The sequence below is a fragment of the Corylus avellana genome, chromosome ca2 (assembly GCF_901000735.1).
Source record: "Corylus avellana chromosome ca2, CavTom2PMs-1.0".
Lineage (NCBI taxonomy): Eukaryota > Viridiplantae > Streptophyta > Magnoliopsida > Fagales > Betulaceae > Corylus > Corylus avellana.
In genome coordinates, this window is record NC_081542.1 from 3,461,098 (window position 1) to 3,487,256 (window position 26,159).

General features: G+C 36.2%; 2 protein-coding genes across 5 annotated transcripts; both read left to right on the forward strand.

The window, feature by feature from the left end:
- The first annotated feature begins 2,069 nt into the window (after nt 1-2,069).
- On the forward strand, nt 2,070-13,759 carry LOC132170568 (probable sphingolipid transporter spinster homolog 2). Its single transcript, XM_059581589.1, has 16 exons — nt 2,070-2,222; nt 2,663-2,794; nt 3,946-4,047; nt 4,223-4,327; nt 4,433-4,508; nt 4,636-4,710; nt 5,619-5,721; nt 5,823-5,888; nt 8,509-8,590; nt 9,294-9,391; nt 9,654-9,730; nt 9,878-9,991; nt 11,291-11,410; nt 11,492-11,620; nt 12,727-12,805; nt 13,317-13,759. The coding sequence occupies exons 1-16, from the start codon at nt 2,164-2,166 to the stop codon at nt 13,448-13,450; spliced, it is 1,551 nt and encodes a 516-aa protein (XP_059437572.1). The 5' UTR covers nt 2,070-2,163; the 3' UTR covers nt 13,451-13,759.
- Nucleotides 13,760-15,812: 2,053 nt separating this feature from the next.
- Nucleotides 15,813-25,305, forward strand: LOC132173099 (kinesin-like protein KIN-8B). Of its 4 annotated transcripts, XM_059584678.1 has the most exons (17): nt 15,813-15,947; nt 16,070-16,303; nt 16,408-16,479; nt 16,597-16,713; nt 17,095-17,183; nt 18,387-18,531; nt 18,624-18,719; nt 19,829-19,920; nt 20,348-20,596; nt 20,707-20,857; nt 21,317-21,379; nt 21,460-21,696; nt 22,070-22,174; nt 22,250-22,363; nt 22,798-23,403; nt 24,149-24,344; nt 24,917-25,305. In XM_059584678.1, the coding sequence occupies exons 2-16, from the start codon at nt 16,256-16,258 to the stop codon at nt 24,341-24,343; spliced, it is 2,379 nt and encodes a 792-aa protein (XP_059440661.1). In that variant the 5' UTR covers nt 15,813-15,947; nt 16,070-16,255; the 3' UTR covers nt 24,344; nt 24,917-25,305. The 4 variants fall into 4 exon arrangements, with proteins under 4 accessions (XP_059440661.1, XP_059440660.1, XP_059440658.1 ...); XM_059584677.1 differs by lacking the exon at nt 24,917-25,305 and having other exon boundaries at nt 15,813-16,004; nt 16,151-16,303; nt 24,149-24,908; XM_059584675.1 differs by lacking the exon at nt 24,917-25,305 and having other exon boundaries at nt 24,149-24,908.
- Nucleotides 25,306-26,159: the final 854 nt, after the last annotated feature.

The following is a 26,159-nucleotide window of genomic DNA, read 5'->3' on the forward strand; positions in this document are numbered from 1 at the left end:
CTCAAACTCAAGGTGGAATATTTTGGAACCTTGAGTTTGAAATCCGAAACAATGATGACGGCGGTGGTGGAGGTGGGGAACGGGCCGTAGATGATGACGACTGCCGAAGGAGATAGAGGCTGGCGGGCAGCCAGCGACGGCAGTAGGTGGCTGGTGAATGCAGATTCAAAAGGGCCAACAATGGGCCAAACTCGAAAAAGGGCCGACAACGGGCCAGGGCTGACAACAAGCCAAACTTCAAAAGGGGGCCGACAACGGGCTAAGGCTGACAACGAGTCAAACTTCAAAAGGGGCCGACAACGGGCCAGGGCTGACAACGAGCCGAACTTCAAAAGGGGCCGACAACGGGCCAAGGCTGACAATGAGCCAAACTTAAAAGAAAAAAATGAGCCCACTTGGGCGGTTATTAGATCGGCGCACCGAACCTGACAGGCTCGTGGCGCGCGTGATGTGGTCCACTTGGACCGCTTCTTCTTCCTTTTTTTTTTTTCTTTTTTTTTTCACTCGGCTGAAACCTTCTTTTTCTTTTCTTCCTCTTCTTTTCTTCCTTTTCTTTTCTTTCTTTTCTCTCTCCTCACTCCACGCCACATGCAGCACCCCTTTTTTTTTTTTTTTTTACTTGGCTGAAACCTTCTTTTTCTTTTCTCACTTTTCTTTTCTTTCTTTTCTCTCTCTTCACTCCACGCCACACGCAGCACGTTTTTTTTTTTTTTTTCACGCCTCTTGTCCCTTCTTTCTTTTCTTTCTCTTTCCTCCATTCACCAGTTTCTCTACGCCTGTCTGAGATGGCCATGCATGACTAGAGGAAAGGACGCTGGCATAACCGGAGGAGTAGATCTAGACGGCGCAGAAGCCGAAGACTAAGGCCGGCAATGGTGGAAGCACTGGTTGCAGGGAGATTTGTGGCGGTGAATCGTGGAACCGTGGACAGCCAGCAGTGCCACGGCTGCTTCTGGAGTGACTTGCTGGCAGTGGAAGGTGTCGTTCGGCAGTGACAATGGCTATGGAAGGCGTCGTTTGGGAGTGGGATGACGTCGGAGAAGGCCAGACGATGGCGCGGCTCTGTCGGATGGAAGGTAGGCTGAATTGGCTGTTGCTGACTGGTGGTGGGCTTTGTTGTGGTTGTCGGCAAACAGTTGACTTGATCTTGTGATGGCAGGTTGGATCGGACGATTGTTATGGAAAACAATCGGATTGACAGACAGAAACATGCTTGAGGAAAAGAAATATGAGATAAATTGAACTGCAAAACATAAGAAAAATAATTTGAGCCCACAAAGAAAGTGGCTCTGATACCATGTTGAAATAATGATGATGTGGAAATAATAGCGGAAGCAAGAGAGGGAATGAACATAAAGAACTTACGGGTGGTTCAGTGTTAGACACCTACGTCCACCACTCGGAATACCCCTAAGGGCTACATTGTGCTCATTAACTTAATTTGTCTACAATACAAAGGTCCCTATTTATAGGGTAATGTCTAAATACAAGTTTGGTAATCAAATCCCTTTGATTTTATTACAATCTCAATATATGATTACAATCAACCCATAAATAGAGAATATTTCAATATAAGCATAATTATAGAATATATGGAAAATATAATATATTTTTCATATATTCTAACAAAGAGGTTTTAAAATTTGGGGGTATGTTAAATTGCATGGTAATTTAGGAGTTTAAAGTGAAGTTTTCTCTTATAAGTAATAAAAAGTCAGCAAATTTTATAGAAAATATTTTCCTAAATGTAGATTCTACCAAATGACAGTTTTCACCCTTATATTATTTAGAAACTTTTTTAAATAAAAGAAAAAAAAAATATTTATCCAAAAGAGAAAATGATCGGTGTCGATAATTTGTCCATATTTTTTTTACAAATTGAATAGATCTATCATTAAATTTGTAGGATATACCATTGACTTATATGAGTTTACATAAGTTTACAAACCTAATTATTGATTTATAAACAAGATAAAGAAAATTTCTATAATAATTAGTAATTACCATCGAAAAGTTATTGAAAAAAAAAAGAAAGATAAAAAAGGAAGCGGCCGTTTGTCTGAGGATGATTGCGTAGCGAAATAGACAAAGAAACCAAATCATCGCAACGAAGTCCACCAAGAACCAAAGCCCTCTGAAGCTACTCCCATCGAAGTCGAAGAAATGGCGAGGAGCACCATCAAAGACTCAGCTCCCACTCCTTCATGGTTCACGCCCAAAAGGTACTACCATCGCATTCCTCTCTATCTGTATTTTTCAATAGTTGTACTATTGTTTTTTGTTTTAAGCTTGCGTATGGTTGATTTTGACCTTGCGTTTTGTATTTTGCGTCTCTGTTGTTTCAATTTCGGGTGCTTTATGAGAAACTATATGGCCCTGTTTGGTCCCCGAGAAAACGTGGGAAAATAAAGAGGAAAGGTGCTGTGTTTGTTGATAATTTCTTTAGGTTGGAGTGGCAGTTGGAGAACTTCATAATTTTTTTTGCCTGAATTATATTAAGAATGCAAAAAGAAGCTTTTGGTTGCTTTAATACGGTTTCATCTCGTGCAATTGGCTGGGCATTTTGGTCGCTTCTAATCTATTTCATCCTCAGTTTTCTTTGTAAAAACGAAATGGAATTTTCTGGCTTGTGCATATGATAAAAAATTTATTTTGTTTACAGGTTACTTATGATCTTCTGTGTAATTAACATGATAAATTATGTGGATCGAGGAGCAATAGCAAGCAATGGTGTAAATGGTAGTCTTGGGACTTGCACGGAGAGTGGCATCTGTACTTCGGGTAGCGGGATTCAGTAAGATTTACTGAATTATTTTGTTTGATTGTCCAATTCTTGCTTACCTACCTACCATGGATTTAATTTGCTACATGTTAAATCTTGTGCTTGCTAAGAGTTTACTTTTGTGAATTGTCCACAGATAAATTCAGCTCATGAATTTAATCGCCCATGTCATGCTATTTTCATATATGATACATTAATAATGCTTGAAAAATATGTACTACATCATATTATAGTATATCATTGTTCATACTAGAGGCTTCTGTATTCCTTGATGACTACAAAATGATTTTCTGAAAGTAAACGCTTGAAAATTTGAAATGATTGTGAAACAATATTCTGAAACTCATATTCATTTAACTCAATTGCATAGTGATTTAGGTCATGAAGTGACAAGCACTAGCTCCAATGTACCCAAGGGGTGGAGGCTGTGGCTGTGGGTTCAAAATCCACTGGGTGTGCGTGTAACTTACGTTAAGAAGGAAAGAAAATACTGATTTAGCTCATGAATGTGCTTCCCCTCCCCTTGCCACTTACATTCTCTTTATTTATACATGTATGTATTTCTCGTTCTATACACGTTGGCACATTCTATAGACTATCTTTATCACATTTAAAGGTCATCAATTTTCTCTAGAACTTTGTGTGTGTGTGTGCATGTGCGTAGAAGTCTTTTAATTTACATTCTTACGCTGAAACACAAGGGTTGTCTTTCAATGTGATCCAAATGGGGCCAGCCATTTTATTAGTTAATTTTACTTTTTCTTGATAAAATTATATAAGCATCTGTGGGTACCCACATGTGTTTGTGGGTTGTAGCGTCCATGCTCCTTGCTAGATTTGTGCTTGCTACACATGTGCCAAGCAGACATTAATTCTTTTATAATTTACCACCTGTAAAGCAAGATCCAGTGTAAACGGTGACATGGGCAGGCTGGCAGCCACCATGCAGACACACTATGATCACTCCTTCCCCTATGCTCATGCAGTAGCAACATGCTTTACATATTTACTTCCTAAGAAGAGATACCCGTTCTTAATATATTGGCAAAAATTTTGCGGTTATCATTCTCCAAAATTTTGAGTAGTTGAAGCATGATATGTGCATTTGTTTCTTTAGATAATTTAGCCTTTATCCTTGGCTTATCATATCATGATCCTTGCAGGGGGGATTTTAACTTGAACAATTTTCAAGATGGTGTTCTATCTTCTGCATTTATGGTTGGACTTCTGGTAGCTTCTCCAATATTTGCATCCTTGGCAAAGAGGTGAACATCCTCTTTAGTACATGAGTTGCTCACTTGTTCATGATTTAAGGTTTTGACAATGATGTCAAGATGATAGAGCTTTGATTAAGATATCTATTATAAGGTGTATTTGTATCTTATCCTTTACCCTTTTGGTATTCAAGTTCTTATACATAATACATATTTGCGCTTGCAGCTACAATCCTTTTAGGCTTATTGGAGTTGGGTTATCTGTTTGGACAATTGCTGCAGCTGGGTGTGGTGGTTCGTTTGATTTTTGGTCCATTGCAATATGTCGCATGTAAGTTTAACAAAATTGTTGCATTCAAAAATGTGATCTTGTTAAGATCTTTTGTCATCTTTTGGTACTAGACTGTGAGTTTTAATGTGGGTGTTGTCTGTCTAGGCTGGTTGGTGTTGGAGAGGCTTCTTTCATAAGTCTTGCTGCTCCATTTATAGATGACAATGCGCCTGCTGCACAGGTTTGTTTGTTTTTGCTTCATTTTTATGTTTAACTTATTATTGAACTTTTACATTAGCTGACTTTTCTATTTCTTCATGTGCTGATTTTTGAAATTTATGTGATATGATTCTTTGTCATGTTACCAGAAAACAACATGGCTTGCAACTTTTTACATGTGTATACCAACTGGAGTTGCTCTAGGCTATGTCTATGGTGGATTAGTAAGTTTTCCAATCTGTGCTAGTTAATCTTCTGATTCTATTTTATCAACCATGATTCTCTTTTTGGTTTAAATTACAACTCTTTTTGTTTCCTTATGTGAAGGTGGGTTTGGTTGTTCTTAGTTGGCTTACAAAGATTTCCTTTGGATGCTACACAATGTTGATTAGTCTTTTTAAAATATGGCAGTGATTTTTGATAATATCCTTGAAATGCTACACATTGTCAACTGGTCAGTTTTGTATGAGGTCATTATAATGATGGTGTTGAAGATAAATATTGTCTGGTGAACAGCTCTTTCTTCCAATTCCCTGCAAAATTCTGTAGGTCTTTTATGACACCACTGCTGAAGTCTGGTTTCTATTCTATAAAAGCCTATATGGGTTGTACTTATCAAAAATGCCTATATGGGTTGCTGTTTGCTCTTAACAGAAGACCCCCTGCCTCTCTTTTCTTTATTTTTTCTGTCTTCCTATATCTCGCAATCAACCAAAAGAAGATAAGTAATGTTATTTTCTATCCTGCACACTGTGTATTTTGTTCTCCCTTCTGTTGAAGATTCCCCCAAACTTCCAGAATGGCATTTGGCGTCTTTCCATTTTCTTACCATATTTCCTATACTATTCCTGTTTGGGATGATGGAGAAGTTTCTGCTATTTGGCTGGTTAGTAGCAACTGATTGTCGCTATGACTTGTTAAACCCGGGAAGCTTCATTAATTAATATGATTTTGGTTTCAGTAACCAAGATTAAAAAGCCCCGAGCTCCCGCCTGTCTTTGTTTCTTTGGTGTGTTGAATTTGACTTCTGTTATAATTACTCAATTCATGTATTGGTTTGGTTGGTGGTGTTTTCTGGATTTTATAGTGGAGATTTGTGATCATAAAGCATTTGTATTTGCTCATTTCTTAGGTTGGAAACAACTTGAATTGGCGTTATGCATTTTTTGGAGAGGCATTTTTGATGCTTCCATTTGCTGTTCTGGGTTTTGTGATGAAGCCTTTGCAATTGAAAGGTACTTGTTTTGGAGTGCATCATTTGTACTTACTGAGTTTTCATTGTCTGATCCCATATTATTTATTTTTCTTTAACCTGTTATTTAACTTGCAACCGCAGGTTTTGCTCCTGTTGAATCAAAAAAAGCATCGACATCTATTGAAACTGTTTCTCCTGCAATTGAAGGTCTTGCATGTCTTGATGTTATTATAATTATCATTTTTTTCTTTCTATTTTATATGTGAGTACTGCAGTTATGATTTGGTTTTGGCACCATTTTTGACATTGTTCTTAACTTTTTTAAAACTAAAATTGTACTATTAGTTATTATCATGCTTAGTTGAATAGTGGTCCTTAATAGTATGGAGTGACAGAATAATTCTTATCAAAAAAGAAAAATAAAGGTTCCTGTGTTGTTGACTTGATTTGTTTGGGAAAGCAATTACCAATTTTGCAGCTCTATTATTGTTTGGGATGACAAACCCTTTTGCACCATACGCTGATACACACTGCAATATATGTCTGAATTCAGGATACAAAATTCATTACACAGGCCTGCCTTGAAATCCTGCAGATTTAACAGATACAGGTGTAATATGCATCAATCCACAGTTTTGACCTAATTACACCTTAGACTTGACTATCATATGGATGAGTTCCCGCATCCCTCCCATTGATCCAAAAACAAGACATTTAAATGAATGAAGATTCAATTCAAGCACGAGCAGTGAGCTTCCATATCCAACACCCATATTTAGGCACTCGTACTTGATGGATAAACAAACTTAATCACTACCTTTCTTTGAAAATTGCCAATCTCATGTTCTCATTCGGTTACAGAATGCAAGGTTCTTCTGAGCACTTCGCCATCTCTCTGAACATGCATGGGCACTAAGAATACTATTGACAATGTCGTAAACTCTTTATTATCTTCTTTTCACAATTCCCTGCTACATTGGGATAAGATATTGCTCCTCAGTTCAAGCCTGATGTGAATCATGTTTCTAATTGAAGCCTGTCATTCTCACTTTTTGAAAAGGAGTCCATAATTCCTATTATTGTAATGCTCTATATATATAGCTTGGACGTAATTGCAGGCAATTTTCTGGTGGTAATCATACATCTAGTCAATGCAATAAAGCCTCATGCCAACTATATTTAGTGCAATGCACAAAACCTCTTTTTGCTAGTCTACTCCCTGCAAGGCCATATAAGTTATAGTGTCATATGTTCTCTCTCTCTCTCTCTCTCTCTCTCTCTTGTTTCCCATCTCTTGCTGATTACCACTCATGATTCTGGATATCACTAGAAGTTGACTTGATCTTTGCAACATAACTCAGTGCTTCTTGACTCTTTAAATATTTAAAATATGACTGGAATATAAACTGGTTCCCCAAAGTTTGTGTTTGATGTCAATTTGGTTCCTGTATTTCTAAATTAGTCAATTTATTCCGTTGATTCTCAGATTGCTTTCAGTGTAATCCTTTCATTCATATCCATTCTTTTAGTGTTACATAGGGTCAACATGATCACCAAAACAACAATGTGCTAGTGCCACTTTTCTGTTTCGTTCCATCCTTCTTTCCATTACGGCGTTTACCAGATGCTATTTGGTCCAAGACAGACACTTCCACCTCCACACTCCGTCAATCCCACTGTCTTCACTCCTAACCTCAGATACCCCCTTTCTCTTGTGTGAAAACCTGCATCTACACTCCATGAAACCTGACCGCACAATATTGCAAAAAAATTGATATGCTTTGATGTCCACATGTCCAATTAAATCAAGTCTTCTTCATGCAAGCACACTCTCTTACTAAACTTCATGGAACCCGAGAACACGAAGTTCCCCATCTTATGACCCAGAGCTTGCATCACTGCTGCTTCATGCAAACAATTCTCTTACTGAACTCCATGAAACCTGGCCAGACCAAGCCCCCATCACTTAAACCCACCTTAAAGCAAGTCCAATTCCCCTAATCACCATCATTATCTCTTGCAAGCCTACCATCTGAGAAATTTTTAAGACCTCAATTCTAGCAATTTCTCTTTTTGATAAGTAATAAAAAAATATCATTAAAAGCGTAAGTATACAAAAGGAAACACTTAACTAGAATTAGCTCTAGCAATTTCTCTACTCATAGAAAAGCAGAGGCAAGGGGTTTTCTTGGTGTTTTGTTTATGGGTAAGCTTGGTTTTGAGTTATTTTGTTGAGCCTTAGTGTTTGAGGGCCATGAGAAGTTGAGATTAGGAATTGAGGTGATTAGATGTCATGGTTTCCATGGAGACTTATTCAAAAAATGGAGCTGGAGGCTGAGACCCACGCATTTGGTTCTTTGATTGTGCTGGTTTTTGAACGTTGAATGAGGGGCTGGAGTTGATAGTTGTGGAAGAGAAGTTGTAGAGGTGAAATAGGAGAGCGCAGCATGGGATTGACACCTAGCTGGATAAAGAGCATAAGAGTTATGCATCTATTTGGCCATATCTGCTTCATCTCTCCCTCCTCTTTCTTTTTATTAAAAAAAAAAAATCATCAAACTGGCATCCTATAGATGTCAAGTGTAGTCTTGTGTCACACTACCGGGACTCATGTTGACAGACATGGATGGAATGTCTACATTGAATGCGACTTAGAAGTCCAATGAGTAAGCTGATCAATTTAAATTAGAGGGACCAAACTGACACTACACATGAACTTGAAGGGACCAACTTTAACTTTAAATTTTTCGATCATAGAACTGTTTATTATTTGCTTCTTTTGATTTAAGGCTTCTTTCACCAAGTATTAATTAGTTCCCAATTGTAGATTCAAAGGTCTCAGATATAAATGGTTGTGTTGTCGCTCGAGATGAAGGTATTGGTGCTCAAGCCTCTAGTGAAGCTTCCAAGTAAGTCGCTCTTGCATCTGTGCTTCTCTCTGTCTCTTTTATGTTTTCATATGATTGAACATGTAATGGCGGTTGCTAATGATGAGCAAAATCAAATGATGACAATTTTGGAAAACATATATAGATAGTGAATGGTGAAGAGTCTCATTGTCAAAGCACCTTATATTTAGCTTTTCTTTTGTGGATAGTTGACAGAGGTGCTAAAAATCAAAACTTTCTGTGCAAGTTTAAAAACGATAATTGACTTGCTAGTGCCCCTTTAGAAAAGAAACAAACAACAGTACCTCTGTACCTTCCCAAATAGGAACAACCTAACACTTCATTTGCACATCTCATATACTATAATAGTGAAGTATGAATCTGGTGTCACTACTTTTAACATTATTGTACGTATCTGGTTATGGATCACCATTTTGACAACTGTGATTGAGCCTAATTGGTTTATGTTTTGCTTGGGATTGTGCTAATAAGGTGGTTCATGGCAACGCAGGATGCATATTTGTTTTTTCCATTGCCATGCTTAGTCAACTATCGCAGTGGATTGGAGTTTTTCCATGTTCCATTTGTTTGTGTAGTAACCCAATTGATGTCTTTTGATACCTCGTAGAATGTTTTTGCAAAGAGAAATTATTATATGCGTCTCATCTCCTTTTTTTTTTACTATCCTCCTCTATCTGATTGTCTCTTCTCCTTTGTATTTCAGGTCAAGGGGTGCATTCAATATTTTGAATCAGTTATCTAGATTTTGGAAAGACATGAAAGTGCTTTTGCTTGATAAAGTCTATGTTGTGAATGTTTTAGGTACTTTCCCATCTCAGTTTTTTCTTCATTAAGATACAAACTTGGAAAAGTATCAATTCAAAATCTTACAATTTTGATTGATCTTGATGATAACCTTTTTGTATGCATGTCTATATATTCCTGAATTCTTTTCATACGGATATGAAAATGTGATCATTTTTGTCATCATATTCTTTGTTAGTTTCATTCTAGAGTCTCTAATGGAATGGTGACCTTCAGGTTACTTATCATATATTCTAAATATCTTCCATTTGGTTGGCAGGTTACATATCATACAACTTTGTTATTGGAGCATACTCATACTGGGGACCAAAGGCTGGTTATAACATTTATCATATGGTATCGTTTGTTATCTTTTCATTTGACATTTTTTGCCTGTTAGCAAACACCTTTTCTTGTTGCAAACCTCATTTACTTTAGATGAAAAATACAATTTTAGCCTTTAATCGTAATGGTTGCCCTCTGGTTAATCGAAACTTTTTGCAGAATAATGCAGATTTGTTGTTTGGAGGGATCACAATTGTTTGTGGAATCTTTGGGACGTTATCTGGAGGTCGCATCCTGGATTACATGAGTGCCACAATCTCTAATGCATTTAGGGTGAGTTATGTTGCATCTGTGGGTTATGTAATGAATGGCTCTTGAAGTGCATAATCATATATTCTCAACTATCCTAGCTGTTGAATATAGTTTAGTTTTGAGTTTGTACTACTTGCGAATTACAAGACATTATTCAACCTTTATAGAAGTTCACTTGTACCAATGGAAGCGATTTTCGATGTTACCTAAATGCTTGGACTTTCTGTTTGAATGATTTACACGTGATTTACTTAAGACATTTTTTTCAATGCAATAAAAACAGTTTTGGAAAAGCTTTACGATTTTCCCCAAAATCTCACTGAGTTGCTTTTTTTTTTTTTTTTGGGAAAATTACAGTTTACCCCTTCAAAGTTGACAGTGTTTTTCAATTTGAACACCAAAGTTTCAATTTTTGCAATCCGCCCATCCAAAGTTTTAAATTTTTGCAATTTGACCAATTGTATCCAAAACTTCCCATATTGCCCATAATTTTTATTTTATTTTTATTTTTTATAAAAAATAAAAAAATAAAAAAATAAATTCGGGGTGGCTCTTTGGCCATCTTGCCATTTTTGCACTCCCAAATTTGTTTGTTTGTTTGTTTTTTTTTTTTTTTTCATAAAAAATAAAAATTAGGGGCAATATGAGAATTTTGGGATAATATTGGTCGAATTGAAAAAAATTGGAACTTTGTGGGGGTGGGTTGCAAAAATTGAAACTTTGGTGTTCGAATTGAAAAACGTTGTCAACTTTGGGAGGGTAAACTGTAATTTTCCTTTTTTTTTTTTTTTTTTTTCATATCATATAATTGCTTTACACGCATGCACATGCATACATACACACATACGTGCTGTATTTTAGAGCAGCTAAATTTTGTTGGTCTCTTACCTAGCATTTCCTATTCTTTTATTTTATTTGTATTAGTGGTCAACTTATCAACAAAAAAATTGTATTTGCGGTCATGTACAAAATTATGAGTTTCCAATTGATGTTCAATAATCCTCTGTTAAAGGTTTGTCTCCTGCTTCTGCTTATATTTCTATTTTGAAATAAGTTTAGTTTCAGCAAATTTTATTGTGATATTTCATTTATTTATAATCTTCGGAGTAATACATACTACAGATGAAGAGGCCAAGTTTACACTGAAGTTTATTTTTATCCCTTCTTTCCATATTTATATACCTGCACTGATTGGATGTTTTATCATCAGCAGTTTGTTATAGATATGGAACCTGTATTGTGTCTTTAATTTCAGAATAGTCTGACAATAACTCATTTGCTGTTTATCATTTTCTAAATATTCCTCTACTCCTGTAACAGCTTCTTTCTGCAGCAACATTACTAGGTGCAATGTTTTGCTTCAGTGCCTTTTGTTTTAGAAGCTTGTATGGTTTTGTAGCCCTTTTCTCAGTGGGTGAGATACTTGTCTTTGCTACACAGGTAAGTTTATCATGTTGTGAGTTGGGTTAAAAATTTGATTTACTGTCATATTTTATTAACATTATAACTTTGCTTTTGCAGGCTCCTGTTAATTATGTGTGTCTCCGTTGTGTCAAACCAAGTCTGAGGCCATTGTCTATGGCTATCTCGACTGTTTCAATCCACATCTTTGGTGATGTGCCTTCCGCACCTCTTGTTGGGATCCTTCAGGTGGGTCATAGAATCCCTCTTGATTCATATATTTGAGGAAGGGGAGAGTAATATTATTGATATTAGGTTGTCTCCTTCACATGCATAAACTGTTCCAATATATAATTAAATAATATATATTCAATTACTTCTATGATTTGTTTTGTGATGAAAAGAATAGCATGTTCCAATATGGACAGATAATCTTGCCACTGCATTTTTTTCCTTTAACTAGCCGTAATTAAATTTAGTGTTTGACAAAATCAACTTCCAGATATGGTATTAGTAGGAAGAGCATTAGGTTGATTATTCATATCAAATCTGCAATTCTTTTAAAATCACGAAAAGTTACTCTCAGGGTGCTTAAGAGCTGATGCTATATTGACATTCTCTACTGTCCCATAAGCCATGTGCATGTGTGGGCAGAATATTGAGGCAAGGATGGCTGAGTGGAGGTTTTAGATATTATGAGGTTATAAATGGCCTCATTGAAATTCTTTGCCCTGTAAACCTGGTTAAAGTAGGATGTTTGTGCCCCGATCATGGAAAACGTAAAACATGTACTCCAACCAAACTTGTAGTTTTATAAACAGTGTTCAGGAAAACTCAAGGCACTTCTTTTTTATTTCAAGTAAAAAAGGTTTTGGAGGTTTCTCTGTTAAATCCCACAATATTGAATGCCAACCTTGTTCCTGTATAAATGATATTTGCATGCTTTTTGTTAAGATGCTGAAATTATTCTTTGTACTAAACCATAGTCACTGTTTGAAATTGGTTTTATAAACAGTGGTCAGGAAAATTCAAGGCACTTCTTTTTTATTTCAAGTAAAAAAGGTTGTGGAGGTTTCTCTGTTAAATCCCACATTATTGATGCCAAACTTGGTACTGTATAAATGATAATAACTCTGAGATTTGCATGTTTTTTGTTAAGATGCTGAGATTATTCTTTGTACTAAACCATTATAGTCGCTGTTTGAAAATGCACATGCAATTCCTTTCTTTGTGAAGTGATAAAGCTTCTAATTTGGTTTCCTTGCCTGCTTTGGGTCCTTTGTTTTTATACGGGTCTTCACTTCACATCTATTTTTTGATGGTGCTATTTTGGCTTTGGTAAATGTCATACACAGGATCATGTTAACAATTGGAGGGAAACATCACTTATTCTGACATCTGTTCTGTTTATCGCTGCTGGAATATGGTTTATAGGTGAGTGACAGAACTCAGTTAAATTGTTTTATAGATGTTTTGATAAATTATTTTATCTACCTTTGACTTTAATTTAGGCATCCAATATTGTGTTTTTGAAACCTTTTCAAGTGAACTCAAATTTAGAACAATTAAAGAAAGAAACTCAAAATTTACAATACATCCTTGATATTGTGCCATCATCGATACCTCTTTCAAGCATTGATTAGTTATTATCAGGTGCTGCAGTGTTTCTTTTCTCCTTCATAACAGCTTCCTTAGCTATTAACACCCCTGGCTCGTTGTAAAGTATCTTCATTCCTTGTTTCACTATGGATATAGACTAAAACTTCTCAAGTCTAGACATAGTTTTGTGGCTTCATGCACAAGTCATTCTGCTGAACTGCTAAGAAAGATAAGACGTGCATCCTAGTGATGTTGTGATGAGTGGAAATGAAAGGCAATGAAACTTGCTTAATTTGTTCATCATATACTGAAAATGTGTCCAATGAAAATTGGATTGCTTTTACAGGGATCTTCCTGAACAGTGTGGACATGTCTGCTGAAGAAGGTGAAAATCACATCTCCACGGTTGAGAAGACCACCATGAAGCCATTGCTGGCAGAGAACAGAAATGAGATGCTAGATGACTCTAGCGAAGCATAAGTTTCTATAATGCTATTTTGAAACTATGCTTTTCACTTGCTTTAGCCCCTACAGTAGCCTTCCGCTTGCTTCCTCCCGAATGCAATGCAAAATTTGATAATTTACTTGCATGTCTTTTGACTGGTGATTTGAGGTGGAAATATACAGCATTCTTCTGGGTTTTTTAAGGTGCTCTTCCAGATTGGTAACCTGATAGTTGGACAAAGGTGAGCAGCTACCCTCTCTCTGGTTCATGTCTTCTAAGCCTAGAATTCTTCAAGGAATGACTTTGAGGAAGGGTAACTCCAACCTCTTAACAGTAAATCTGACCCCTCAAAAAAAAAAAAAAAACTACTATATTAATCTTCAAAAGTGTCTGGTGCTGTCACATCGTATATGGATGAAAAGTGTTAGGTTGCCACTTGGGTAAAATTGCTGTCCACATTTGTATATAGAAGATTTGTGAAATATATTTATATTTCCACATTGAATCAGTCAGAAAACAAGCAGGTAAATGTCAAAGTCGAGCATTGCTATTTGTTTTTCAGAGATAGTGTTGATATCAAAAACTTGTATTCACAGAACGATTTTCTACTGTATAGTCTTCAAACAATTATGTAAATATCAATTATTACTGACAATTCTATACAATATAAGAAGTGTGTTTTGTGTTCTTCCTAAATTCTGTTCATATACACATCAAGCAAATGGAAATCGCTTCCTTACACATGCTTTCTCCCTCTCTCTAAATCAGAATCACAAGAGACTTGGCGTAATTTATAAGTGCAATGCATTTTTCAAAAAAAAAAAAAAAAAAAAATTATAAGTGCAATGCAATAAACATACACAACCAAAAATCTTTTATTTTCACCTCTTTTCCCACCTGAAAGATTATAGCGATACACCACCAAAAAAAAACCCACTGGGATTGTAGAGAGACAATTGGAGCTGTATGGTCTACGACTACGACGGTGGGTTTTCACTCCTCTAATATTAAATTGATCATTTATGGCAACAACCCTACAGATATGTTTAACAAATATGTTAATTAATCTTGTGTCTGGTGTCCTGGGGACCTTTCCTTAATTACACGCAGCTTCCTTGAGAGATAGGTGTGATAATTAAATAGGGAATAAGGACCCATCGAGTCATCGGCCATCGACCATCGTGACGGTTCCAGATATTTGGTCCACACTGCTATCGTATCTGATTCGATGACAGTCAATATAGGATAATCGCAGTTTTGTTGCATCCCATTAAGCTGCCGATTTGGGTTTGGTGTAATTGATTGCGAATCGGGGCAATTCACCCGACCCCAACCCATCGGTAAGTTTGGAATTTATGATTGAAAATGAGACTTTTACTCAATATTCGCCTTTTTTTTTTAATCTGATTTGCATTCCTCTTAATTGTAACTTTACGGCATTTGTACGCAGATGTTCGATTGTGACTTTACTTACCGCTTTCTAGTACTTGGTTTCCCTGAATTAATATCTATCTACTAAAAAGGAAAAATACTTATTATTATTATTAATTATGACATCTAGCGTCAGTAACACTCAAGAAGACTTTCCAAAACTTGATGTTGATTTGATACATAATTGATAAAGGATTTTAGAATTAAACCATTATTACAACTCTTTGACGCGATAATTCATATGTCACATATTAAAAATGTTGATTGAAAATTGAGTATATTCTTATAGGATTCTTATTCTTTATGTTGTAAAAAAGCTTTGAACCAAAAATTATATTTTGATTTTCTAAATAATAAGCATTTCTTCAATAGTGAAAAAAAAGAAAGCATTTTGATGCTTAGAAATTGTAATTTGAGAATTTTCAATTTATCTCTTGATCCTAAATGTTACTATCATATGACATCATAGCATAATAATTATAAAAAAAAAACTACTAAATATACTTTTGCATATAATATATACACCATGCACCCACGATCACGAGCTGTAATACGTGATGCACCACTAAAAACCTAGTCACGACTCACGCAAAAGGTCCAAACTTTTGTCCCAATCCAAAAGTCACCACAAATCACTATCCCCAAAAGGTGAAAATCATTACCCAACGCCAACCAACACCGTTTCGCTAACAACAACAATTTTCCGACAACACCCTCACGTCCCCACAAAATTCCAAAAAACCCCACCTCTTGTCCCATTAAGAAGGCAAACTAACGGTCACGATCATGCTATGACGGTATGACCCTCCACCTCGCCTGCTCTTCTTCCTCCTTCACTGCCCGCTTTTAAATGGAGCCTATCACATACTCACAGTACATTTGCAGTACTATACAACCTATAACACACGATCTCTCTCTCTCCCTTACGCGCTTCCACGTCGTTTCTTTAACGTAATTTCTCGGGTTTTTGAATTTTGGATTTTTGCACTTAAATTTGCTCTTACAGAAAGAAAACGTTTTCCAAATTTCTTGAGCTAATGGCTTCTTGGGGACTGGGGAGCTCCACGCAATGTGCTTGAGAAATCAGTGTTCTTGTTCGTTGTGATTTTCTGAGATTAAAGCTTCTTGTTCTTTGTGATTTTCTGAGATTAAAGCTTTGTACTGAATCTTTCTTCTTTTTTTCTTTTTTTTTTTATTATTTATTTTTTTATATTTTAAATCAGTGTTTTAGTTTTGCTGCAATGTGATTTTTTCAAATACGAATTTAGGGTTAAGTTTGTAAAGAAAGAATGCGATTCTTCCAGTATCAGATTTAGGCCTGTAAAAAGTTATTCAAACGAATTTTAAGCAAAGTTAGATCCAAATAGTCGCTAAGCAAGTGGTACTTTGCAAATCAATGTTGGTCAAACATGCCAAGCATTAGAGCTCCAGCTGCGAAGAAAACCACGACCCTTACGGTTAGTCTTTCTTTCTATGTCAATCAGAAACCATTGCATTGCATTATTGTTTTTGTCACAACCTTCTTTCTTGATTGATAGTCTCTGATCAATTTTCGCCACAGGTTGCCGTAAAATGTAGGCCGTTAACGGAGAGAGAACGGGGCCGTGACATTGTCCGAGTGATCGACAATAAGGTGTGGTGCTGGTTTTTCCGTTTAGCATTTTAGCTTTGCTTGAAACTATGTTGAATTAGTTGTGTAGTTGATCTTTGGAGTAGAATTGATTAGTTAGTGTGGTGATTGGATTTGTAGGAGGTGGTTGTGTTGGATCCCGACTTGTCGAAGGACTATCTTGTTCGCATACAGAATCGAACAAAAGAAAAGAAATATTGTTTCGATCACGCATTTGGTCCTAACTGTACAAATGTGGTATGCTGCATTTTTCATGTAGTTAAGAGTTATATTCTTTTGTTCATTTTGATTAACGATGTATAATATTTTTGGCATTTTGATACAATATTCCATAGAAAGAGACGTAGTGATGGTTACTTTCGTACAAATTTATTGTAAACTGTAAAGTAGTTCTATACTCCGAATAACTTCTGGGTGTTGCACTCTGTTCACCTGCATTCCTAATATGCTAATATCCATAAAAATCTTAAAGCATTAGAAACTTTTACATGTGCAAAGCTTTACAGGTTGGGATGGTTTGTCATAGGCCATACGAGCTTCTGTAAAAAGTATAGTTGCTATTTTAATGTTTCTTTATGTTAGTATTATCTATTTTTCTGACAATACTCATCTATCCAGGATGTGTACAAAAAATGTATATCCTCTATAATCGCGGGGGTTGTTCAAGGTTTGAACGCAACTGTATTTGCATATGGTTCAACTGGAAGGTACTAACGAGATATATTAATGGTTTTTTTTTTTTTTTTAATATCAAATTTTCCCCCTTTTATGTCTGTACCAGACAAGCCAACTTACTTTTTCTTGGTCCTCATTTATCTGAAATTCTGTGTGATTTTTTCTTCTGCTTTATTACTCCACATTTGCTACCATTAGTTTCCAAGATTTCACAGATACACACTGTTTTTTTTTTTTTTTTTTTTTTTTCACCTATAGGCTATAATAAGGCAAGCTATAATGTAGAGACTGGGTTTTGTAGGGCATGATTTAGGTTTGGCATCAAAGCATAGGGGCTACCTGCAAGTTAGTCAAGGATTTGATTGATCAACTTTGGGAAGTATTTTATTGTAACTTTGAATTCTTTTTCTTCTTTTTGGTAAGAAAAATAAAAAGTGTTAGAACCATGCATGCACATGAAAGGTATTCAAAAGTACCCCTAGAGTTCCCAAGGGTTAGCTCAATCGGCTATGGACCACGCCTCATAAAGCGGAGGTCATTAGTTCGAATCCTCCTCCCCCTTCCCTTGTGTGAACATGTCAAAAAAATAAAAAGAAAAAAAAGAAGTACCCCTAGATAAAGTATTATGCTAATTTCTAGAATCTGAACAATTTGAAAATCAAAAGTGGGGCATTCGCTTCAGAAATTCAATCACTCTAGAAATATTTTCATATTTGGGAATAGATAAGTATTTCACAAGATATTCTAAATAGGATAGAAAGGCTTGATGTGGGGTACTGCGACCACTTTTTGTGCTTAATACCATACAAGTTTGCACTTAATCCATAGAGTTTTGATTAACCTGGAGCAGGTATTTGGCTGCCATAAAAGTATCTTTCTTTTGCCTGCATTTGAGATCAAGAGTAGGCTTTAGTTATAAAAACAATTAGATTTGGTCTCTTGGTCTCCAGTCACAGATTTTTTATTTCTCCATATCTTAAGGCATTCTTGATCCATCTGTGGTAATGAGTATTTTATTCAACGTGTGAGCCTGTATGCTGCTCATTGATGCACATTGGTTGTGAAGTTCATCATCATCATCGTTTATGGGCACCCTGAATGATGAAAAATTAATGTCAAAATCAACTTGTATTCCTTCGAAATTTTGATCTTATATCTTTCTGTATTGTGATTTGTGCTCTCCATTTGTTAATTCTGTTTATAATTGAATTTCAACATTTTTTGTACATATCTAGTGGTAAAACATATACAATGGTTGGGACTCGAGATGATCCTGGACTCATGGTTCTGAGTCTGCATACAATTTTTGATCTAATCAAATCAAACAAGAGCTCTGATGAATTTGAAGTCACATGCTCCTACCTTGAAGTCTACAATGAAGTAGGGATTGCATTTTGATTAAGATATTGACTTATTTATATTGCTCATGTTCTTTCAAAGTTGTTTGACTTTTTCATTTCTAATAAATTTAGGTCATCTATGATTTGCTCGAAAAATCATCTGGACATTTGGAGCTTAGAGAGGATCCTGAGCAGGGAATAATTGTTGCTGGGCTGAGATGTATCAAGGTTCAATGTTATTTCCCCCCACCCAATCTATTTTGCTGGGTGTATTAATTGGAATTACTGGTTTTGGTATATTTCATATGAGTGATGCTTTGGCATGCAAGATGCAAACCTTGAATGCATCACTGAAGTGTGGCTAATCTGTTGGTGACATGTATACTCTCTCTATGTTAAACATGATTCCAGCACTTAGCAATGATTCAGTGGGTTTATGGGCTTTAGCCTACAACTAGTAAAGTTATAAAAATAGATTCCTGTGGCCAGGGTTGGAGTAGAAAATGGTTCATATATATATGAATCAAATATTGGGTTTTTTTTTTTTTTGATAAGTAAACATTTGCATACTTGTGAGCCACCTTTGTTAACATGTCAAAGTCTGAAAAGAATCAACAAAGGGACTTTCTTATCTGCATCACTGTTTTTTAAGGATTTATCTAAACTAATATAATAAAGTTGCCGTGATATCTTTGTTATCTTCAATAATTGATAAATATCTCCGTTGCTTGTCCATTTCAGTCTTATAATCTATGAGAAGACTCTATTCTACTACTGTTCTAATCTGTTGCGATTCAAATAATTCCAGTAACTGAGAATTTGGATGTTCATGAGAACTGAATCAACATATTCTTCTAAAGATGGCATTTAAACTCTGTAATTTTGGTTGCAAGTATAGGAGTCCTTAATGTCTCTTAACCTTGTTCAAATTAACGGAATTTTAGAATATCTTGAATGACTTTTCGTTTTTTGTTGTTATTGTTTTTGTCAATGGACAAGTGGGATATTTTTGTGTAATGGCTTCATCATAGAGAAGCAATTTATATATATATATATATTTTAATCAGTGTCTCTAGTAATGTAAAATGATGTTTCATTTTTCTTCTGTTTTGCTCGTATATTGCATGGTCACATAGTTGACCTTATAGCCACTTATGGTTTGACTACCTATTCTTTTCGCTATCTGGTATGTTTTTGTTTGACTTTCTCCATAAAAAAATTCAGTGATTCCTCTATTTTACTTACCTTATCAATGTGCATTATGGTCCTTGATGCAGCAAGTGTCTACTATGATCAGCATACCTATTAATCAGTGATTGCTTTTGCTTCTGATTCAGGTTCACTCTGCTGATAAGATACTTGAACTTTTGAATTTGGGGAATGGTCGACGGAAAACAGAAAGCACAGAGGTTAATGCAACTTCGTCACGGTGAGTATGGATTAGTTGAATTTCTTACTTGCTCTAAACATATCATCGTCATTGTTGTCATTAGGGTGTGTTGAGCATCCCCACTCTTGTTTGCTGTTTGTAGATAGCCTATGAAGAACAGGTACTACCACTCTAACCCTATGTCAACACCCACTCCTCCCCTGTTTCTTAAAGGCTATTTCTGGCCTATAAGGAGCAGGTACTACTACTGCTGCTGCTCCCAAGAATAATACGGCAACTTCAGTGATACTATAAATATTATGACCACCATCATGACCAGCTTGACAAATTTATCACCTGTCACTTTACTACAACTGTGATCATTATCATCACCATCATTCCATATTGAAAAATTTATTACATGGAGCCCTCTATCCTGTGCAACCTTTTCTCATGATCTCATGCAAAGTTGTTTCCATGCAACCAGATCACATGCAGTTCTGGAGATTACTGTGAAAAGAAAACAGAGAAATAAGTATCGAAATCAAGTCCTGCGAGGAAAACTTGCACTTGTAGATCTTGCTGGCAGTGAACGTGCTTCTGAAACAAATAGTGGGGGCCAAAAGCTAAGAGATGGAGCTAATATCAACCGGTCACTTCTTGCTTTAGCAAACTGCATAAATGCACTGGGGAAACAACAAAAGAAGGGTCTTGCTTATGTTCCTTACCGCAATAGGTATCTGATGGTACCTTTTTCTTTTTCCTTTTTTATTTCTTTTTTCTGATGGTACTCATTATAGCCTGAATTCCTCCCTGCTATTGTAGCTAATTTACTTGTTCTTGCAGCAAATTGACACGAATACTTAAAGATGGTCTGAGCGGCAATTCTCAAACGGTCATGGTTGCTACAGTATCCCCTGCAGACAGTCAGTATCATCACACTGTGAATACCTTGAAGTATGCCGACCGGGCAAAGGAAATAAAGACACACATTCAGGTGAGACTTACAAATTTATCGTGGGACATAATTTATAATTCTTGAAAGCATGAGCATTGTGGATCTCATTTATGCTTGAGGTGCTATAACCGATATTCACTTTGGATGATGCTTCAAGGCATCAATTTCAGCTCTTTTTAAATTATTGCTTTTAATAATCCTTGACCTTTCATTCCTTATGTTTGGAGTAGCTTCCCTCTTGCATGGCATTGGAGTATGGTCATGTTGTTGTTTGCTAATTGAATTGTCAATGCTTTACTTTCTATTCTGTCACAGCCAAATGTATCCTTCCTGTATGTTTCTGTATGGTATCTACTTGGTTTATCAGGCTTATTTCAGATGATATATGTTCTCTTTTGGTGCTCTTTATCTGTTTATCACTTGCTGGACTCATACATCTTCAGGCATTAATTGTTTCTTGGTTATAGAAGTTTTCATAACACCCTTGTTTCTGTATAGAAAAACATTGGCACAGTGGATACCCATGTATCAGACTACCAACGGATGATTGACAGTCTTCAGGTAAGCTACTAATGGAATTTTATCTGTTATTTAAGGTAGCATGGTATACTTCTTGGCATATGACGTACTTGATTTTACAGATTGAGGTTTGCCGACTAAACAAAGAACTAGCTGCAAAGGAATCACAGCTAAGTGTCAAACCTGTGGAAAAAGCTGCAGACAATGAGCTGTCTTGGTTGAATATATTGAGTCATGAAATCAGTGAAAATGTTCAGGAGCGGATAAACTTGCAGAAGGCATTATTTGAGCTTGAGGAAACTAACCTTCGTAACCGCACTGAACTCCAACATCTTGATGATGCTATTGCAAAACAACAGGTTAGATTGTGACTTTTACCATGCAGACTGTGTTTTGCATATTCTATACAATTTGGGCTTCAAATGTTTCTTGTCTACCCTTAAATCTATCTCAAGTCTATGTCTGGACTCTATAACAATATTTAGTGCTTATTTCTTCTGAGATCTGATGCCCCAAGCAATTCCTTAGAATGCAGAATATAACGCTTCGCATTTCTAAATTGTCCACAAACAAAATCTTATTGTTAATGTACCCAAACACAGGCAACCTAGAGGTTTAAATGTCTGATTTACTGTTGTATCTCCATCCCAATCTTTTCTTGGTTTGCTTACCAAACCAGGATTGAATTTCTACATAGTTTACATCAACGATGGAGTACTTTCTATGTCACAGGCTATTGGAACAGATGGAGCAGTTGTGGATGCTTTAAGAGCAAGGCGGCAAGTCATTCTAGATAACATCCGTGACAATGACGAAGCTGGTGTCAATTACCAAAAGGTAGTGATCCGTGTACTACTTAAGAATTACATTTTGTGATGCTTCTTACCATATTAACAATTTTACTTTTTGCAGGAAATTGAAGCAAATGAGAGGCATCGATGCGAACTCCAAGATATGATCGAGGAAGCCATTAGTAACAATGGCAACAAAACTTACTTGCGCATTCTCAGTCAATACAGGATCCTGGTGAGTAGATATAAGTAGGATTCAATCTAGTCATCTTGGAATTAGCTGTTATGATTGTAGAAACTTGATCCCAGAGCCTGGATCCATTTGACTAATATAGGGTACAAAGAGATTCTCAAGTAAGTCTTTGTTTTACTGAACAAAACATGGGGATGGGATTTTCTTAACTTAAATATAAAAATTACTCCCTAGTCTGTATTAATGACCTCAACTAAGAATCTAATGAACAGGTTACTCTTGTCATGACATAATCATTTGTCTTAAGCTGATGTTGGTTACCGTCTGTTAGAAATGATGACTGCCAACTGGTATAGTAAACATTGGTTCAGGAGCATCAAGTTGAAGATTTTGAAACCTTGTACTATCTCACAGGCTGTATATTTTGTTTTATATACCTGCCTTTAGAGCCTTACAGTTCTGCTGCTCTGATGTAGGGAATGACCAATACTGAGCTTCAATTTGAAATGGCAATGAGGGATCAAGTCATCCACAACCAACGGGAATCACTGAGAAACATGTGGAACTTGCTCATGGGATTAGGACTTGATGAGAGACAGATATTGGACCTTGCAGCCAAACAGGGAATAACAATTGAAGACTGGACGGTGGCACCATTTCTTGGTCTTTCTGACAGGAAGCAGTCACCGAATCCAGCTTCTGGCAGATTGGAACCCCTCGATTGTCCATATATGGGGCAGTCGTTCTTGAAAACATCTTGCGTCTTCCAGCACTGTCAAGACTTTGGTTCAAGATCATTTTCAAGGGAGCACTGGGATTCAGCTTCTACTTTTTGCAGAGAGGAGCACCATAGCTCATACTACTTAATGTCGCATGATCACTCCCCATCATCATGTGTGAGGCTGAGGAGGAGTAGTGAGCATTGGGTTGGTGGCAGGGCAAGTCCATTTTTTGGCACTCCTATGAAACATCCTCAAAATTTGCGACATTCGTATCCAGAGATAAGAACTCATTCTTCTCCTTATGGGGAAGGCTGCATGTCCTCTTCATCGCACAGTGCTGATTTTGGCAATCAGCATAAGGTAAGCAACCTAAATATTATAATTATGGACATGCTTCCTGGAGTTTGTCATGTAGCTATCAGATAGATCTATATAAAGGCATTCTTAACTCTGGGTGAAAGTTGTGTTGTTCTTAGTCCTTGTTTCTCATGAGCTTTGTTAGTCTATTTGTTTTTAGACCATCCTTTCTTGTGTCTTCTCTTGGACATCTGAGCTAATAGACTTAAAACAGTTTCCTTTGTATCACATTCATTTCTTTTAATATTTATTTATTTATAAAAAGAAGAAGAACAACATGGTTGTATGCTTTACAGAATTGATCTGTCTAGACTCCTATTGAAGAAGAAACATGGGAAAAAGAAATTCATATGCAGAATCATTAAATTGTTCTCTTTAACCAGATTGCTTGGGATGATATGACTCAAAAGAGTCAATTCTCAATAGGCGTCTTCTATACCCTACAGGCATTTGAATATAAATGTTCTGGTTTTGTGTAAATAGTCTATAAGAAAAATCTTCAAATTGGATGACCTCCGATCATATGATCATTTGGGGAGTTTTGTTGACCTTCCAGATGACAATACTCTTGCACTTGAATAATTTTTTCCTCCGATCGAGAGGTTAATATTCTGTTTAAAAAATGTCCTACTCATTGCCATATGCTTTTCTAAATGCCGCATTTGTTTCTTAAATATTCTGTTCCCATTCTTTTGAATATTAACTGCATGACTAATGTCTTTTGACCTCTGGTTAATTTTCTCCACAGGATGCATGGAATACTACTATGTGGCAGCATTTATACGAGAGTCCTCATCTTCGAATGAGTAGCAGCCAAGAGTTGTACAAAGGAAAATTGATGGGCCATGGTGGGACAACTCAAGGTTTGTTTGGATGCAGCCCACTCGAACAAGGCCCTGGTTTTCTCAGCTCAAATCGTACTTTTCAAAATCCGGATACCTAAGGTCACCCTTCCAATTTTGTATAGCAGTAGTATTCTTGAATACTACACCTCCTTTTTTCCACTTCCCCTGCCCATTTTTTCATTTGTTTTCTGCTAATGTACATAAATGTTGTAGACTTGTAGTGTTTGAGCATGCTCGCTTTTTAATAGGTTTTCTCAGAATCTGCAGGTGAGCCTTTTTAATTTCTTATCTGAAGAAAAGGGGGAGAAAAAAAGGATTCTGTAGGAAGGTTTTGGTGTGAATATAGTCCAGCACTAGGTAGTCGGTAGACTTTCTAACATGTCGATTTGCTTCCACGACATTGTTCCGATGCTGTGTCTGTATATATTTGTGTACATTTTTCGGCTACTTGGATTAATGAAGAATAGCAATTCATAATTCTACCAATTTGATGTTAGCCATGAATTTGGACTGAAATTTTTTAGTCAGGTACTCTCCAAAGACAGGCAAGAGCAATGCCACATGAATGGTGACACTCGCAAGTATTATGTTGGATTTTTGGCTGTATCAGATTATAAATTAATTCAATCCCATGAACAGAAAACTAAGATGATTATTCCAATTGTTTCTAGGGAAATATGTTCCTGATCATACAGCAATTATAAAGGGCTTTGAACTGCAACCACCAATGCATGTGTTTCTACCAACACAGAATTGGAGGGAGGGAAGAAAGGAAAACCTGAAGCCTGCTGGTATGAGGAGTTTTAACTCTCGAGCGTTTATGGAAGGAATAATCATCTAATGTGTTGGTTAATTTGGTATAAAAATGTGGTGTTTTCACCTTCAATCTATTTGATTTGTTTAGCCTATGTGTCAAATTTTTATTGAAGCTCTAAAAGTGCGGTTTACACCACAACTGGATAAAATGGGCTCTCCTTCTATTATATTTGGTGATTGTTTGTGTGGTCATGAAATTTCAAATTCTGCATTATATTTGTGAACACCTATTCAACCCTCTTCTGGCTAGGTTAACGTTGGAGTGTTGGGCTATAATTTTCATATTAAATTGCACACTTTGTAGCATGGTTTTTTGCATTAAAATCCAACACATATTGTCCTTGGATTATGCCTTAACCGCTTTACAAAATTTACTGTTTTGATCTAATGGCGTAATAACATAAGATAATACCCACCAATTTAATTCAAACTCATGATAGTGCTTTAGGGTATTTGATTTTCTTGATTACTTTCTATTATACTAGGCTCATTGCATGGGCTAAGCTCCATGGTGATTTAGTTACTAAGTAGTAGATTTACACAATTACTTTTTCAGTTGTAAAACATTCTAATATTTTATATTCTAGCAGGTTTTCTAAGAGGTCAGGGTAAAACTATAGTATATATGTTCGTGAAGCTAAAGAGGCTAAGTGAAGGGCTTATAGAGACATGTTTATGCATGGAGAAATACAATGATGGCATTATATATTTGTAATTGTCTTGGACATTGGAGGCTCTTGTATATGTATTTGATGATAGACGAGATATTGAGGAATGTAGCTTTTAGCCGAGATCAATATTTTTAGCTTTCCGCTACATTTTACTTTGATAAGTGCTTGCTTTCTACTATATTTTACTTTGATAAGTGCTAAACTGAATAGTACTTTCAATTCATTACAAGCAGGGACGGAGTCAGCTTTGAGTTTGGGGGGGACCCAAGGCAAAAAAAAATTTTGGGGAGGGACCAATTGGCAAAAAATACTTTTTTTTAAAATTTTTTTTTATTTTTTGCCTACAAATTTTTTTTTCTTGTAATTTGGGGGGGAACAGGGCCACTATCAGTCCCCCCCTAAATCCGTCTCTAATTACAAGTAAATT